The sequence below is a fragment of the Corvus hawaiiensis genome, chromosome 26, assembly GCF_020740725.1.
Source record: "Corvus hawaiiensis isolate bCorHaw1 chromosome 26, bCorHaw1.pri.cur, whole genome shotgun sequence".
NCBI lineage: Eukaryota > Metazoa > Chordata > Aves > Passeriformes > Corvidae > Corvus > Corvus hawaiiensis.
The window spans coordinates 33,240,707-33,257,403 of NC_063238.1; the positions used below are offsets into that span (position 1 = coordinate 33,240,707).

At 42.6% G+C, this 16,697-nt stretch overlaps 1 protein-coding gene across 1 annotated transcript; it reads right to left on the reverse strand.

Annotated features, from left to right (window-relative positions):
* Window positions 1-261: 261 nt before the first annotated feature.
* DERL1 (derlin 1) lies at window positions 262-16,664 on the reverse strand. The gene is made up of 9 exons (XM_048287205.1): window positions 16,563-16,664; window positions 16,022-16,222; window positions 13,905-14,016; window positions 10,711-10,775; window positions 8,102-8,128; window positions 5,983-6,078; window positions 5,266-5,318; window positions 3,991-4,101; window positions 262-2,911 (listed from the first exon to the last, which is right to left on the reverse strand). Exons 2-9 carry the CDS (start codon window positions 16,172-16,174, stop codon window positions 2,773-2,775), a joined length of 756 nt encoding a protein of 251 aa, XP_048143162.1. The 5' UTR covers window positions 16,175-16,222; window positions 16,563-16,664; the 3' UTR covers window positions 262-2,772.
* Window positions 16,665-16,697: the final 33 nt, after the last annotated feature.

Consider the following 16,697-nt stretch of genomic DNA (forward strand, 5'->3'; position numbering starts at 1 on the left):
AACAGCTGTAAAATGGTAATAGCCCAGGAAGGACACAGTCTGTCAAAACTCATGGTATAAACAGAGACAAAGAAAATGCCTTTATGATTTTACTACTGATCAGAGAAGATAAGACTCCCACCCAAAAGCATGTCATTTTCTTGAGTACTTTTATCAACAGCAGGAGATGGTGTCACAGTGCAGCTGTCAGACAATACCCATGGACCTGCAGATCACAAGGCTTGTCTTAAACTGAAATATGATTTAGCAAAACAAAGACAGTAACAGAGATTAAAATTTTAATTTAAAACTTTGCCAACAAAAATTGATTACAAAAAGGGAAATTATCTGTACAAAATAAGAAAGGAAATACTCATTTTAACAAGAGACTGCCATTATCAATGTATGTGGGAGGACAAACAGCAGTTCAGGTCAAGTGACAAAATGAGAAACAAACAAACTGAGCTTGTAATACGGAATTCTGAAGTGAATTTTCCATAAACAAAATAAACTGACCTGAAGCAGCTCAGAAGCTAATCAAGGTTTATAAGAAGTCTATTTTCCTTGCAAACCTTTTCCTCTTAATTTAGAGAAGGAGGACATACTAGAAAGCAAGACCCCATGCAGTGCCATGGGCCAGTACAATGACTTTTGCTGTGCTTTCTCTCACTCAAGCCTTCCTTTGGGCCTTCCATACAGAGATATTCTGCAGTTTGTGTGTGCCAGGGGTTTAACTGAGTCACAAACTACTGCATCTTCACTTAAAAGTTGGGTCCTGACTCAAAATGAAGACAAATGCTTTGAAGACAGTGATATTCCTATGACTAAAAAGACTCCTATTAAAATGATGATTCTCAGACTGCTCAAGTCCACATCAAATAACAGCTGTTGGTCAATGATGGATTTGTATTTACAACACTGCACTCCTCTTTTCTACCTACCATTTTATACAAAGAAAGAGACAAGAGCATCTTTAAAACTCATCACTGAATAGGCAAAAATGGCAGGTCATCTCTAAACTCCAAGTTCCTGTAAAATGTAAGCACACAGTATGATCATTACCAGTTTTCTACATTTTTCCACGAGCCAAATCAACATAACTGAGTTGCAGTGAAGACACGGAACATGCATTTTTTTAAATTTCCAGACTAACCGCTTATTTTCCACTCAGCTTTTCATCATGTAGTATTTACAAGTTTTTATACCTTCAGAACCCAAGTTTAGTGAAGAAACAAAGTAGTAATAAAAATGTATCAGCCCAGATTCACTTCACCAACTTATAGTTACCTGAGATACCTAAGTTGGGGCAGAACAGCTGTCCATGCCCCACCTACCCAGTAAAACAACAGACAAATGCTAAAGGACAATTCAGTCAGACTTGAAACTCATCCTAGTGACAATGCTCTTCTTCCTCCAACTATGAAATAAAAAGTGAGCAACTACATTCTGACTTACAGGTCTTGGTTAAGCTTAGAGTAATTGTGTTGGATTTATGTAAACCTAAGCCTTACTTGCTCACTAGCAGCTCCCAGCTAGGGAGGTGAGGGGCAGCTGTCTTGTAAGAATGCTGTGAGACATGCACGAGTCCTTCTTATAGCTGGGAAAACTGAGATAAGTAAGAAGTTTGCTCAAGAGCATGCAGTGAGTCAGTAACAAGCCGGCAGTACAGCTTCCTGCATCTTAGCCATGTGCTCTGCCCATGGGAACCCAGTGCAAGGAAAACTATCGTACAGAAATCATTCCCTTTTCCACATCAAAAATTTTTACCAGAAAAAGGTACAGATACTGATAAACAGTGTATGCAATTTCTTATTTGACAATGAAAGAGTCCTGCAGTAAACCTGTTAGATTGTGTCTTCACCCTGCAAAAGATTATTTCCAGCTTTGATTCTTAGACGTCTTAAAGCTTTTAAGATAAAAGTTGAAGAGTCAGTTAAACAATGCTGCAGTCAGTACCCTTAACCACAATGTTACATTTTCTAGTTTAAGCAGTATTTATGCCATCCAATTTGGCAATCAAAAGAGAAACCTTGAAGCCAATAATTCACAGATCTGGCAGGGAAAAAAACATGCCAGACAACTTCAGTTTCACCAGAACAAGCTTTGTAACATGCCATGAAGAGTTCAGAGATTTTAATTCTGTGAGTATCTGTTATTGCCATTTCAAACAAAAGCCCTCTAATCCTTAGCCTTGCCCAGCCCATGATGTAGCAGGTAGGACAAATGCTGCATGGCAAGAAACAGCTCTGCTCAAAACACATCTTAATAACAGAAATTAAACATTTGCAATTTGCTTTACAAATGCAGCAGAGAGATATCACTTAAATAATATTTCCAAAGACCCTGGGGCTTAAGCACAGCTATGGAAAAAGTCAGCTTCCTAAATCTGGGGGGCTCATTTGAGACATCTGCCTTGCACTAGATTTTACTTCACTGTGGTCAACAAAGCTTTTAACATACCAGGAAAGACAGGACACCACTAGCTTGTTCCATCACATCATGGAACAGGACAGCCAATGGATCCTGTTGCGACAGACAATACTGTATAAAGAAGGCTTATTTTTAATGGCAGAATCACACTGGACACTACTGGCTAACCTGGAGCAAGATCTACCTTTTTTCCTTCTGGAGCTTTTAATTTGCTCTTGAACCAGAAACATTCTTTCTTTCTAATCAGTTAAATCCAAGAGTACTACAGAGAGCTCAGTTCTTAAGCATGCTCTGCACCAGGAACAGTCGGTTCTACATCCAATTGAAACCGGAGAGTTGCTGTTTTCCAAGGGCAGGAATTCTTCACTGATCCCCTAGCCGGAAACCTTGGCCCCAGTTGTGTCTTCCACCACCCTGCTGATCTTCTGCAGCCCTTCTCATGCTGGCAGGAGGGACACCAAAGCCCGACACTCCTCCTCTCCTATTTGGCAGCCAGCGGTAACTAGGACAAACCAGAGGAGGAGGAGTTAGAGAAACAGCTGTACCTTGGAGGTAAATGCCAGACCTTTTCCATGCTCTTCCTTTTAGCTAATACACTTTGCAGAAATACCAGCTTTTCACAGTAGAACTTCAGAGAATTCTTTCCAAATCTAAGCCCTCAGCACACTGACAAATGGAAATACTGGGAAACTTCCATCTCTGAGATGTGTATGGTAACGAGAATTGCACGGAACCAATAAGACTGAGGGCAGTTTCAGAGCTGTTACCACCTTGAAAGACATTTTAAAAAACAACCTTGTCTTCTAATCTCTATGGAAAATTAGGTTTACCAGATGGGCTTGCAAGCACAGAATTAGAATATAAAGCTTCCCTATTCATTGAAACTTGTACAGAAAGTGTAACTGTAATTCAACACTTTATGCTATGAAAAGGGTTAACTGAGTTGCTAACTAAAGTTTGACAGAGGAGGAATATTTACAGCCCAAAAGGATGCAGACAAGGGCAACTGAACGACAAACTTTGGCTTCTGATTATAGTATTTCAATGCCAAAACAGTGAACATATCTCAAGAAAAAGCACTTCCAAAACCAAGACTTGCAGTCTCAGTCAGGGTGACTGGTACAGACTGCAAAGCAGAATCTTTTATAGCCCTGAACAAGTCTACAACTGGTTCTTATTGTTAAACATTGCTGAACTGGTAGCTACTGTAATGATACATCGGGATACAGAAAACAGATCATTTACAGGATGAAATTTCTTTTATATACCATCTGATAATTGTTAGGGAGTTCTCTTTACTGCAGCTCAATTCAACAGCAGAACTCATGACATTTACTCTCACTCTTAAGAGGGGGGTAAAGACATAAGCCATCCCAAGAGGCAACAAAGAACTCTCACATGGGCCATTTACAAGTAACTCAGCAGTTTTTATGACTCATCAGCTCAGTCAATACGAGAGTCTGAAGAAGGTTGACTTAGCAAAGTATTTTACACTTTACAATCTCACCAAACATATGTCTGATGAACTATACAAAAAATTGGACCAAACAAACAGTGAGGTAAAGAATGAAGTCAGCTTACAGGAACTGAGGTGTGGACAGAAAATTCCTTCCTCCCAAATCCATTGGATATTTAAACATTAAGAAGAAATACAGATGTCCAACCAGATTTCCTATCAGCTCATTGATGACTCTGTAAAGCAAAAGAAAAAAGAATGGTTTCAAATGCTGTCTTCTCTGAAAATAAATGAGTGACAATCTTCTGTTCACCTGCCACCAGGATTTGCTGGGGTCGTGACACACAGAAAATTTCCCTTCCCTCAGCATTTTTCAGCCACTTCTTTAGAAGGGCCAACCTCCTGTGCCAGCACATCAATCAACAGTCTGTTCCACCTTCCCTTCCAAGCCTTCTCTACAGTCTGTATTGAAAACACAATTAAATACTTGTTTACATTGGGGAATTAGACCGTATAGCGATTAGTGACCAAAATAATCGTCTGCAGAGCTAGAGACGTTACTGCTGTTTTCACTGGACAACCTGTCTCCTGCTGTAGTGAACTGTTTTGTTCCCAGTTCTGCAAAAACACTGCTGACTGGAGGCCCTTGAGTATCTTCTGTCATGCATAGAAACAGCAGGTATCTAACAGGAAGTAGTTTTCACAAGTGACGGATGAGTCAGTAGGAGGCATGGCCAGAAAAGGGAATTTGGTTCTGCTGTACCATCTCCTCCTTTTATAACTCAACCACAAACTTGTTATTGTCACTAATTATGTTACAGCGGCACCAAGAGGCCCCAATGAATGCAGGGCCCCAATGAGGCAGATTGTGCACAGAGGGGATTTCTGCATCATGGGGTTTAGTCAAAAAAAACCCAAGAGAGACCAAAAAATTCAACAAGTGCTAACATGGCATGCTATGGGCTTACTGCTGTTTTTCCTTGCTTAACAAACTGAAAAAAAAGATCAGGTTGGACAAGTCTGTGAGGGAAAGAAGTAACAGCATTATCAGAGTCAAGCTAAATTTGTTTCTAAACCAGTAATGATGGCTGGTTCCAGGGAATGACATCTTTCTTTAATGTGTGTTACTTTCTTAGTATGGAGAAGGCCCAATGCATAGAGTTACTAGAAAATACACCAAACTCTCATTACTTTCCCCTCACCTACATTCTATTCTCTAGTTCTCACATGCACATCTCCTCTTTGCTTTTATGTTAAATGACCACCATGTGACACTGAGCATTATCAGTCAGATTACACAGTTTTAAGCTTATTTTAATATTACTCCTAAATTCAGGAGCAAGTTAAATAGCTGTAAAAGCTTTTGTAACTTCAAATTGGCCATATAAGTAAATACATACGATCCACCAATGATGTAGTTGAATCCCAGAATAACCCATGGAAGGTAACAGGCCTGAAAAAGAACGCAGTGGAGAGAGTAAGTACAAGTTAAGGATGTAAACCTGCTCTCAATATCCCACTGCACTAATAAGCACAATCATAATCTCAATGTTTTAGGCATTACATGTCCTGATCTATTAACTTAAGCAGATTCAATGTAACAAGGTTACTCCAAACTGAGCAACCACTAACATTTTTAGACAAAACATACTCTTTCAAACATTATAAGCAAGTGTGCCTTTTGCACCCTATGTTCCACAGCAAGTCTGCATCTAGAACAAAGTCCTGAAGTTTTCAGTTTTGAAAAGGCCTGGAAATTATCAAAAGAGTCTTCACTATAAGAACGGGCAGAAACAGACAAGGTCACACAGAAAAAAACAATTTAAAATACCAACATTTTGTCACTACATTCAGCTTTTATCCAGGCTAATATTTATCAGAAATGTTATCCTTTTTCTCAAAATGATGAATTGTCAGGACATCTTTTCAGTAGAGACACACTGAGTAGAGACACCACATGGAAGACTGAAGAAATTTGTCTGCTGCATCTCAAGGAGTATTCAGCTATGTGAGAGTATGGGTCACATTTAATAAGAGAGAATATTTATATTTTGCCCCTCACCCACTACATATGCACCTTGCAGGCAGAAATCTTTCCAATATCCTGTCTGACATACCTTAAATCTTGTTCCAAACCAAAATGATACAATCATGTCTCTGTTCAGCTGGGCCCACACATAAAGTACTGACATGATGAGAGGAATCATCAGCAACTGCAATGTTTAAAAAAAAAAAAAAAGAACAAAGTTACCATTACTTTCACAGAAACACAAGAAACTCAAACAGGCAGCAGGAGCTATGTTTCAGAAGTCGTTTGTAAGCATGGTACATCACCAAAGTCTTTACAGATTGCCCCAGAATCTCTTCCACTACATGCCATGGATCTGTTCAAAAACTATTGAGAAAGTTAAGGAGGAGAACCTACTGGGGTACTCTCTTTTGCATGACCATACCAAAGCAAAGGGCTCCAACCTGTGCCAAGAAAGAGCAGCTGCAGGGAGCTCCTCTGCTCCCACCTACAGGAGAGTCAGCCCTGTACCTGTGCCACAATCACTTCCAGGGCACTGACCCAAACATTCTCATCTGGGGCAAAGCTAATATGCCAGATGAAGTGTTCTCCATCCAACTGCCACCTATGTCCCCCTCCTGAGAGGGCCACAGGGGGAAGGTGCTCCAGTCAATCCCCATTTTAGAGTACCACAGCCAGCCTTGGCACAGCCACCTTGGCAGAGCTTGGAGTTAACCTGTGCTCCATGCCAGGAGCTGAGGCTGTTTCAAATGCTTCTTTACATGGACTCAGTATTAGCTGATTGGACTATTTCTAGTGAAAGAAATACAAAGCACTGCTTTAGCTATCTGCTGATTTCTGAACTGAAGGCAGACTGCCCCAGCAACATTTCCATGAACTGGCTGAATGCTGTGAAACAGCTCCTGTGTTTGGAAAAGAGGTCAATACTCATCCCTTGAGGGGTGCTGCTATTTAACAGGTTCCACATTAAAGCTGGCACCCTGACATCAGTCCAGCCTTCCACAAGCCCTGTGGTACATTCTGACTCCCCCACGTAAGAACCTTAGGGTCTTTACTGAAACCCTTTTTGTATTACTGAAAAAAAGCACAATATCTAGTATCTGAAAGCATTTGACTTAGGAATAGAGGCCTAGCTATCCTACCCCTATCTTCTGAATTTCAACAAAGGCCACTCAAGACGAGTAAAAAAACCCCTATTTCTAAGAAAAAACACACTTTTACATCAAAAAACTGATTCTTCTTCAAGCAATACTTTGTATGCAGATTAAAAAAAAATAATTAAGTTCCTCTTTAAAAACACACAAATCAACACAATCAAAAATTTGTCTAAAATTTGTATAATGTGTGGGTGACTCCAGCATGCTTTTCTAAAATTTTGTAGTACCTTCCCCATGGAAAAGTGTAAGTAAAAAGTTATGGACAGCCCTTAACACAATTCACTCCTGACCAGGGATGCATGATCGCTGGTTTTGTCTACCAGGGAACCAGAGAAGTGATCTAATAAATGTTAAGATAATTCTGTATGGAATACTACAGATACTGGTGGAGTCTTTAGGTGCTGGAGACAATTGAAGATGAGAACAGCAGAGGCAGACTGAAGACATGCAGCTATCTGACACTGTTGTGTCCCAAAAACACTTCCCTATTTTCACCCTTGATATCTGGGGACAGCAGAATTATTTCACTGAAACTGATTCTTAAGACCACTATCTTAATCATTCCTGTGAGGATTTTGCACTTCACAGTTCTGGTCTCAAACTGAAGCTGCATTTTTCACAAAAAAATCTTCTGTTGGCAAGTAACAGGCGTACTAAACTAAATTTGAGAAGATTAATAAACCCAAGAATCATTTTTAAATAGAAAAGTAAGAAAGCAGATCCACAGTCATTAAAAGAAATAGTGCATAGGTGACATCTTGTGCCCATTTTAGTAAGTCTGAGCACTTCCTGACTGCACAAAGACACAATTTTTGCTTCTTAACTCCCTAACTGGGTTAGGTATGGCAGTCAGATCCAAGCTTATGCCTTCAGCTGAGGCTAACCCAAACTAAAAAACTAACAATACACACACAGTAGTCCATCCAGATATCATCTGAACAGCCTAGCTTAACTATGTTCTGCAGTTAAGTCAATAATGCTCCCTATAAAGTCATTAAGTAGTCATAAAGTTTTGTAAAATTGTTATCTAAGAAACTGCACCACACTTACCTGCATATCCATTACCAAGCCAGTTATCTGTCATCACACCATGAAGGAAAATGCAGAAAAACCTGACAGGCTACAACAATAAAAAGCTGCAGGCACACGGAATACACATGCAAAGATCTTTAACGGTCAAAATTGATACTACACTGTTTTAAGTTAAAATTTCCAATGATCTAGAAATGTACAAACTTTGTTTCAATAACTGCTTTTTGGCAGCCTTTCAAGTTCCCACCTCAAGTCATTACTCCAAGGGCCGATGGGTGCACTGGCCTTTCCTCCCTGATGAAACTGGCTAGCTACAGACTCCATCAGTCCTTGCATAAAGCACGTTAAAGTTTAATAGCTGGATTCTTTCATTAGTTTAACACTGACATTTTGGTTTTCTAACTAAAGAAATACCAGATCATTAAAAAGTACCAATACATTGCCAATGAGTCATAGAAAAGAAACAATTTCTTAAAGTGCATTGATGCAGGCTTTAATACTCCTCTCCCACCTTGGAGCTCAAAGAATCTGTTGTAGTAACTGCTGAGTAGAAACAATCACTGAATGATTTTACTATGATCAGGATGCTTTTAACAGTTCATGAATACATATAAAATGAAATCCAGCATTATCCCAGAGCATGCATTCAGGTTGCTCCTTAATCACACAGGGAACAAGCAACTAGAAGCTTTTAAATGACCAGTTAGAAAGATACGTCACAATTAGATTAATTAAATGCTCACAGCTAACAACCTGCAATAGTAAAGACAACCATCATCTTTAAAACAACATAATTAAATGCACCTTGTTACAGCTGTGGCTCGACAGGACTAGCAGGAATAGCAATTCCCTCCATATAGTGGAATGCAACTAGAGATTATCTATTGATAAAGCATTTTTATACACCAGCTCTCCTGGCTGTATCTGGTTCACACCGATGTCACCGCTCCCTTTTTTCCACCTGCTGTGCCACCACAAATTCCTACGAGGAGGCAGCAACAGCACAGACAGAATGGGAGCATCACCAAGGATGGAGGTTCCACACCTTCTCTTGCCAATCCTGTCAGTGTTTCACTGCCCTTACAGGAGAAATGGTCTTTCTTACACTTAAATGAAATTTCCTGTGCTTCCTTTTGTGGAATTCAGTGTCCAGCTCCAGAGTCCTCAGCACAGAAAAGACACAGACCTGTTAGAGTGGGACCAGAGGAAGCCGACAGAAATTACTGGAGGAATAGAACACCTCTCTTTTAGGGAAAGGCTAAGAGAGTTGGGGACAAATTTTTTTAGTATGGCCTTTTGCAATAGGACAAGTGGTAATGGTTTAAACTAAAAAAAGGTTGATTCAGACTAGATGTAAGAAAGAAATTTTTTACAATGAGGGTGGTGAAACACTGGCACAGGTTTCTACCGAGAGAGGTGGTAGATGCTCCACACCTGGAAACATTTAAGGTAAGCTTGAATGGGGCTTTGAGCAATCTGATTTAGTTGAAGATGTCCCTGCTCATTGCAGGGGGGTTGATAAGCTTTCCAGGTCACTTCCAGTTCAAACTACTGTATGATTCTATGATGACACCCCAGGCTGCACAATCCCAGCTCTCCCAGCTTCTCATGTGACAAATGCTCCAACCCTTTCATCATCTTTGTGACCCTTCACTGGACTCTCTCCAGTATGTTCATGTCTCCCTTGGACTTGGGAACCCAGAGCTGGATGCAGCCACCACACATCTCTCAAAGGCTGAGCAGTGAGGAGCAATCACCTGCCTCAACCTGCAGGCAATCCTCTGCCTAGGGCAACCCATGAGGCTGGTGGCCACTTTGGCCATAATGGCATATTGCTGGCTCATGGTCAACTCGGTGTCCAGCAGGACACCCAGAGCCTTTTCTGGAAGACGCTTTGCAGACTGTCAGTTCCTGGTCTGTCCTGGTGCCTCAGGCTGTTACTTGCCAAGAGCAGGACTCCGCACTTCCCTTTGCTGAGCTTCATTCCTGACCAGTCCATTTATCCAGCCTCTAAAGATCCCTCTAAATGGTGGCACAACCATTTGGTTTATCAACAACTCCTCCCAGTTTTGTATTCAAGATCTGAAAGAAAATTTAGGTGGAACAGCACAGCTCACAGAAGTGTTTCCCAGCATTCCCAAACCAACAAGCCCAGCTTCTTCAGGAAGTTGTCTCAGTGCAGATTATCGCAACACTGCTTTCACAGACTCAGATGACTTGTACCCAGCAGGTAAAGGATCTCTCCAGGAATTTCAGAGAATGGCAGTGATCAGTCCCTTTTGCACATGGCAGCTTTAACACACTAAATTCAGTGTTAGCCCACACAAGAGCAGCTCAGCAAAGCAACCCAGCAAACACCAGGGACACTCACCCAGTACGTGCTGAGCTCTGTGTCAGCAGAGCTTGAGTCCCCACATTGCACACTTGTGTGAGCACATTTTAAGTGTTCTCCCTGCAAGCCACTCACTGCCTTTTCAGGAAGGTTACACACTTACAAACTCTACAAACTCGCCTGGGAACGTTTGCTACATTTTAAAACTGTTCCTTGATAAAACCCAGTCTTTGAACATATTTCAGGCAGAAGCAGGAGAACCAAAATATTTCTCAAAGTTTGATGATGAGGATACAACAATGCAGATCCAGTTAAACAGGAGCATGAACATGTAATCTGCTGGCCTTCCATCAAAAGCCCCTGAAAATAAAAAGAATCATTATGAAAGGTACTGAAATTTTGATAATAAAATTAAGACAATTTTTATTTTTCAGAGCCTAAGAAAGCTCAGTTAGTAACAGTGGCTTTGCATGCAGTCTGTGGTCTGTGATTTTTTTTTTAAAATTTTAAAATGCCTTAGAATAGAACAACCTACGGACTGAAAAATAAGGCATTCGGCCTACCACATTAGAGCACAAGCAGTGTCTACACCTAAAAAAGAACACACTGACTCTGGAGGTAAGTAGTTCTAACTACATAAGACTTCAAAATGGAATTGGACCCCATCCTTCATATGAAACTGTGGGTTAGAAGAATAGAATAAGGAAATACACGTGCACAGCAAAAGCAGAAACACCAAGTTTAATGACTGAGTCATGTGAAAACCAGCCCTTACTTAGGCAAATTGCATCCTCTTCGTATCACCTCATCAGACTCAAGAGATGCAATGCTTTTTATACTTCAGAAAAAATTAGCACACATGACAAGGAGGGTACACATGTGCAGCACATTCTGTTCCTCCTTCTAAGCTGTACTGCTTGTCTAATTCACCATTTCAAATACGTACCAATTTTTTCAGGACACTGGAAACAAAAATAATAGAGTAACATTCCCTGCAGGTCATATTAAATGAAATGATCTTTAGATGTTGAGTTTGAGACCTGACAGAGAAAAGGATTAAAAAACAACCCCCTAACAACGTGAAAACCTGAGGCTCTCGCTCTTGCTAACTGTGGCAAAAGGCTGACAGAGACCTCAGCATCTGTGCAAGACTCCCATCAACTTTCATATAAACCCAGGCAGGCAAGGAAAGCCTGAGAATACTGTTGAAAAAGACCCAGACTGGTGAGGGTGAAACACAGTGACAGCAGGAATGACAGTGACACACTCAGCACATCACAGACAAGCTGAATTACATGCTCATAATTAAACATCCAAATGCCTAGAAAGAATGCTACTGCTTAATGTGATCACTGCTCAGCTTCATGTAAGTATTTTTAAAGGAAGAAAATCTACTTTTAAGCACTACCTTTTTAGAATAGCCTATGTAAAACAAAATTACTAAAATATCGGTTTTAAGTTCAGCCATGCAAATTGCATGACAGGAAAAAAACCTGCTTTGAAAAATACATCAGAATGTTTTGAAGTTGTAAAACTACAGGAACTGAAGTTTTTTTCCTTACTGTTGCCATACAACAAAAAAAATAAAGAGAAGAAGCTGACTAAGGCTGTAGAAATGCCAGCTCAGGAATCCTTCCAGAATAGGAAGAAATCAAAGCTATTATTATTCTTTTAAATTTTTCGCTTCTCATTATCTACAAGATTGCTAACAAGAATATTAGACATTTAAGTTGACTTTTCGATGAACATCTAAGGAAAGTGGACTACAAACTGCCAAAAAGCTCAGTACAGATATGGGGTGAGCTCTATCCACAGGTCCTTCCATGAGGCCTGGGGTATAATCCAGTCATCTGGGAAGAGCTGCTGACCCATAATCTTATTCATACTGCTGGGGAGTGAACTCTGCATATTCTGCTTACTCTGTTGATATTTGTTATGTTCTTCTCCAACCAAAGCAAAACAAAAATACATCAATCTCCCTTTCCTTCTGAAGTTACAGGTCAGCCTGTTAGGAAAGCACAAGCACAGTACAAAATCATATGGATATTTCTGACAGCTAAATTTGAAGCTGGCATGAAGCAGCAGTGTATGCTCAAAAACCATGCACAATACTGAAAATAGAAGTTTCACTTTCTCAGTTTCACAGACAAAAGGAGGCATAGACCAATGCTGACTTCACCTGTAAACATAATCAGCAACTTATACAACGTCCAGCTACAGAAGGATTCAGGCCTTTTTCACAGAAAGAAGGGCCAACCTAACAAAGGACTTCATTTATACCCAGAAAAATAACTGCAATATAAAAGAAATGCATTGGTTCAAACAACACAGCTGACTTCCCAGTTTCAAAATCCAGATGTGTTGTATAGCAGAAATTTACTCCCTTTAATGGTATTTGTGCCACAGCACAGACAACTAGAGCATTTTGTAAGTAGATCTACAAGCAGTGAGGTCTTTTAGTTTGCATAATTAACCAGGAACTCTTACTACACCTACCTTTGCCCAGTCACAACTGCCAGCACTCTCATGTGCTCATGATCTACTGCAGAAAGGCTCAGAGAGAAGCAGGAATGATTTCTAGCTATTAAACTACTACTTAACCTTCACTAAGAAAACAACCAAATATCATCTGGCACTACTCCTCCCCTTCCCTGCTACTCTTCTTAAATGTGATTCCACAGTACTCTCTGGATGGCAGGTCTGCCAGGGATCTCTTCTCTCTCATGGACTTCCCAAACATCACCTTGCAATGCATTCCCTTTTACACCATCAGTTCTAAGATTCCATTAGAACTATACTGAAATTCTTGTTCACAAAGGCTTTCAGGAGGAGTCTGGCTTGGCAAATACTTTAATTATTTATGCCAGTTGAATGAATTTTTGTCTAGCTTTAATGAACTGGGCAGTGCAAAAGGAAACCAGTTTTGAAGCTACTTTGTACCAACAACCCCTTCTTCTGAGAGAAATGATCCATTATTGGATCTCCTTTTCTCACTTGATTTTTCCCCTTAACTGAAAATCCTTCTAGTCTCTTAACTTTTCCACGTATCTGTTAGGCAGAGGGGTAGACTTCTTTTGTAGGAGGTATCTCTCAATTCAACGCAAACAACAGAATAACACAAGTTAGCATTCCTGTTAAAACAAGAAAAAACTGACGTTATTTTCTCTCAATGGATAAACCCATTATTACATTATGCTCTATCATCCCTCTCTGATAAAAGACATCAGATCCAAAAAAACGGAGGTAAATGTAATCTTTTAGTCTGCCCCACTCACTTCCTGAAATCCAGCAACTAAAAGCACCAGGCCCTCCTACTGAAAAAAGTATCAAGTTCAGATCCTAAATGGCCAAAGCGAAGGAGCCAGCCACAGAAAACCAGTTTTCAGAGCAGTTTCACATTGACCAACATATGCTGGCAGAGAGATGAGCCATCTGTTATCAGGTCCAGGCAGGGTTCACCAGGTGCATATAATTTAATGGATAACGTACCTGTTTCTAATCGTGACGAATATTGATACAAGAAATACAAATTCACCAAGTAGAGAAATCCCGTTCCAGGTCCCACTGGGAAGAAGAAAGTTGCTGTTATCGGCCGCCAGATCTGTCCAGATCAAAAGAGAAAGATATATTTATAAACTGCAGAATGAACTCATATGCACAGGCTATTTGTTTACATTCATTACTTGATAATGAATGAAAACTTGGAACATCAAGAAGATGATTAAAAATAGCCCAAGTATCGATTGCTGCTACTTCAGCAGCTTTTATAGTTGTGGGGTTTTTTCAATCTGATAAGCAAAGCTATTAACACTACACCAGAAATAACACACAACTTTCCAAACTGCTTTCCATCACATCTTTGCAGTAGTGAGTCTTTACTGCAGTGCAAAAGAGACTCACTGGCAAGGATGCTACCCTGTTTTAAAAACAGCCATACAAAACCCATTCTTCTCTGTTGAACAGAGGCCAAGGAATTCACAGCCTTTAGTGTACCATTCCAGACAGCATGTGATACTCTGAACATTTGGGATCTGCTCTGGGACAGTCTCCCAGCTATGAATATTGGGCATAGCCAACTGCATGGCAGCACGTAGCAAGGACAGAAAATGTCTGGTCATTCATGAACAAGCTCTTTAAGCAGCAAGATTTCCAAACTGAGTATTAGGATCCTGAACATCACAGTTCAAGAACGAATAACAGAACTAGAGGAAAAACCAGTCATTTATGCTACTATACTTTGCGGACAATACATGAATCAAGGTAGATAGAGCCATAGCTTTATTTTTTTTTTTTTGCAGTCAGCCTTCTTCAGTGAAGATATAATGTGACAATATAACAGAAATTTAAAGATTGAAATCCCTTCTCTTCCTCCACTTTCAGCTCATCCAATGAGTGCTCTCCCCCAACACTGAACCTGTAATGTCAGAGAGCAAGGAAAAATGTCCAGTTTGTGACCACTTTTGATATTGCTAAGGCACTCAGAAACACTGCATGTCTGACACCTCAAGGCGTTAGTTGTTAGTTTACATGCACCATACCTAAGCACAGAAGCTGACAGAAGCTTTTTCAAATTCCAAACCAGAAGGTGCAAAAGACGCACTTCTTTACAGAATAGGTCATGTTAAAAGGGACCACAGTGTGTCAGCTGGGCCAACCTCCCTGCTCAAGCACGGCCGTCCTAGAGCACATGACATACGATTGCACTCAGTTCTTGAATATCTCCAGTGAGGGCGATTCCACAGCCTCCCTGGTCAATCTGTTCCAGCGCATAGTCACCCAGTTCAGGTGGAACTTCCCATGCATCAGTTTCTGCCCATTGCCACTTGTCCATCCTCTGACACTCAGAGAAATTGATGAGGTCCCCTCTCAGTCCTCTTTCCTCGAGGCTGAAGAGGCCCAGCTCCCTCAGCCATTCCTCATTAGAGAGATCCTCCAGCTCCTTGATCACCTTTGTTGACCTCCGCTGGACCTGCCCGAGGAGCTCCATGTCTCTCTTGTAGCTCTGCCTCAAAACCTCCTGGGCCAGCTGCAGTTTGGGATATTTGCACACCCTGTAAGCTCAAAGTTACAGCTCCCAAAGTCACGGCCACACGATGACACAGAGCTAGGCAAGCCACCTGTAGTCACAGCCATAGAGCTCCTCGGCACAACATCTAGCGCCTGCCAGAACAACTCCCACAGAAAATTTAGGAAAAAACACACCAGAATGAGGCACAAGACGAACTACAGGGCTGCCAGGGTCAACAGCCCTCCTTCTGTCACCCTGGCAGGGACGCGCAGCCCGTCACCACGGTGGGGGCCCAGGGCCTGCGGGCAGAGCACCGGCTAAATCCGGGCCCAGCCCGCAGGCCCTGTACAGGTTGAGCGGGAAGGCGGCTCGGCTCCCGCCGGAGGGGCTCCGGTCACCCCTGAGAGTTGTCTCGCTGCGCGGCTACTCCAGCGCGGCCGCGGAACAGGAGGAGCGGCTGGTCCCGCGCGCAGCCCCAGCGAGGCCCCGCAGCGCGGCCGTGCACTACAACTCCCAGAAGGCCGCGCGCGCACCAAACCACGCTGAGCTACGGTGCGGACGCCGCGAGGCACGCCGGGAGCAGTAGTGTGGCTCGTACCTGGAAGCGGTGGATGAAGGCGTCAGGCCAGAGGAAGAGGTTGACGGGGCTGACAAGGCCCAGCTTGCCCACGAGCGGCACCGCGATGGAGCCGGCGAACCAGTAGCGGGTGATCAGAGGGATACTTCGGAACCAGTCCCCTAGGTCCGACATGTCGCAGCCGCGCCTGGCCGCCGCCGAGGCCTCGCCACGAACCGGCTGCTGAGGAAGAGACGAGACGAGGGTTCAGCCGCTCCCGCCGCCGCCACCGCCGCCCGGTCACGGAAGGGGCCCCGAAACAGACGTGGCGCCACCGAATTCGGCCGAGCCGCCGCGTTACTTCCGGCCCCGCCCCGGCCGCCAGCAGTCCCGCCCCGGGGGTGGGACGGGGGGCGAGCCGCCGCTGCCGGGCGACGGGGTCGTCGGGCCAGTCAGCGGTCCCTTCCCCAGGAGGCGCTTGTAATGCGGGGTGCGGGAAACAGGAGGGAACGGCAGCAAGGCCTGCGCCTGCGACAGCTGTGTTTCTGAGTGACCTATTGCACTGCGTTATAAACACATCTACCTGCGAGGATGCGACGTTTTGACTCGTTTTTAGTTCAGTGTCCGGCGCTGGCCGCGCTCCGCTCTCCCGTTCCCATCCAGGCCGACGCCGGCGAGGAAAACTACAACTCCCAGCAGCCCGCGAGGCCGGAGTTGG

Coding starts and splice junctions, on each gene's coding strand:
- DERL1 (XM_048287205.1), bottom strand. CDS start 16,174: ATGTCGGACCTAGGGGACTGGTTCCGAAGTATCCCTCTGATCACCCGC. Junction 8,129..10,710: donor TTAACTGGATCTGCATTGTT/GTATCCTCATCA, acceptor GTGTGATGACAG/ATAACTGGCTTGGTAATGGA. Junction 2,912..3,990: donor CTGTCCACACCTCAGTTCCT/GTAAGCTGACTT, acceptor GGTTTGTCCTAG/TTACCGCTGGCTGCCAAATA.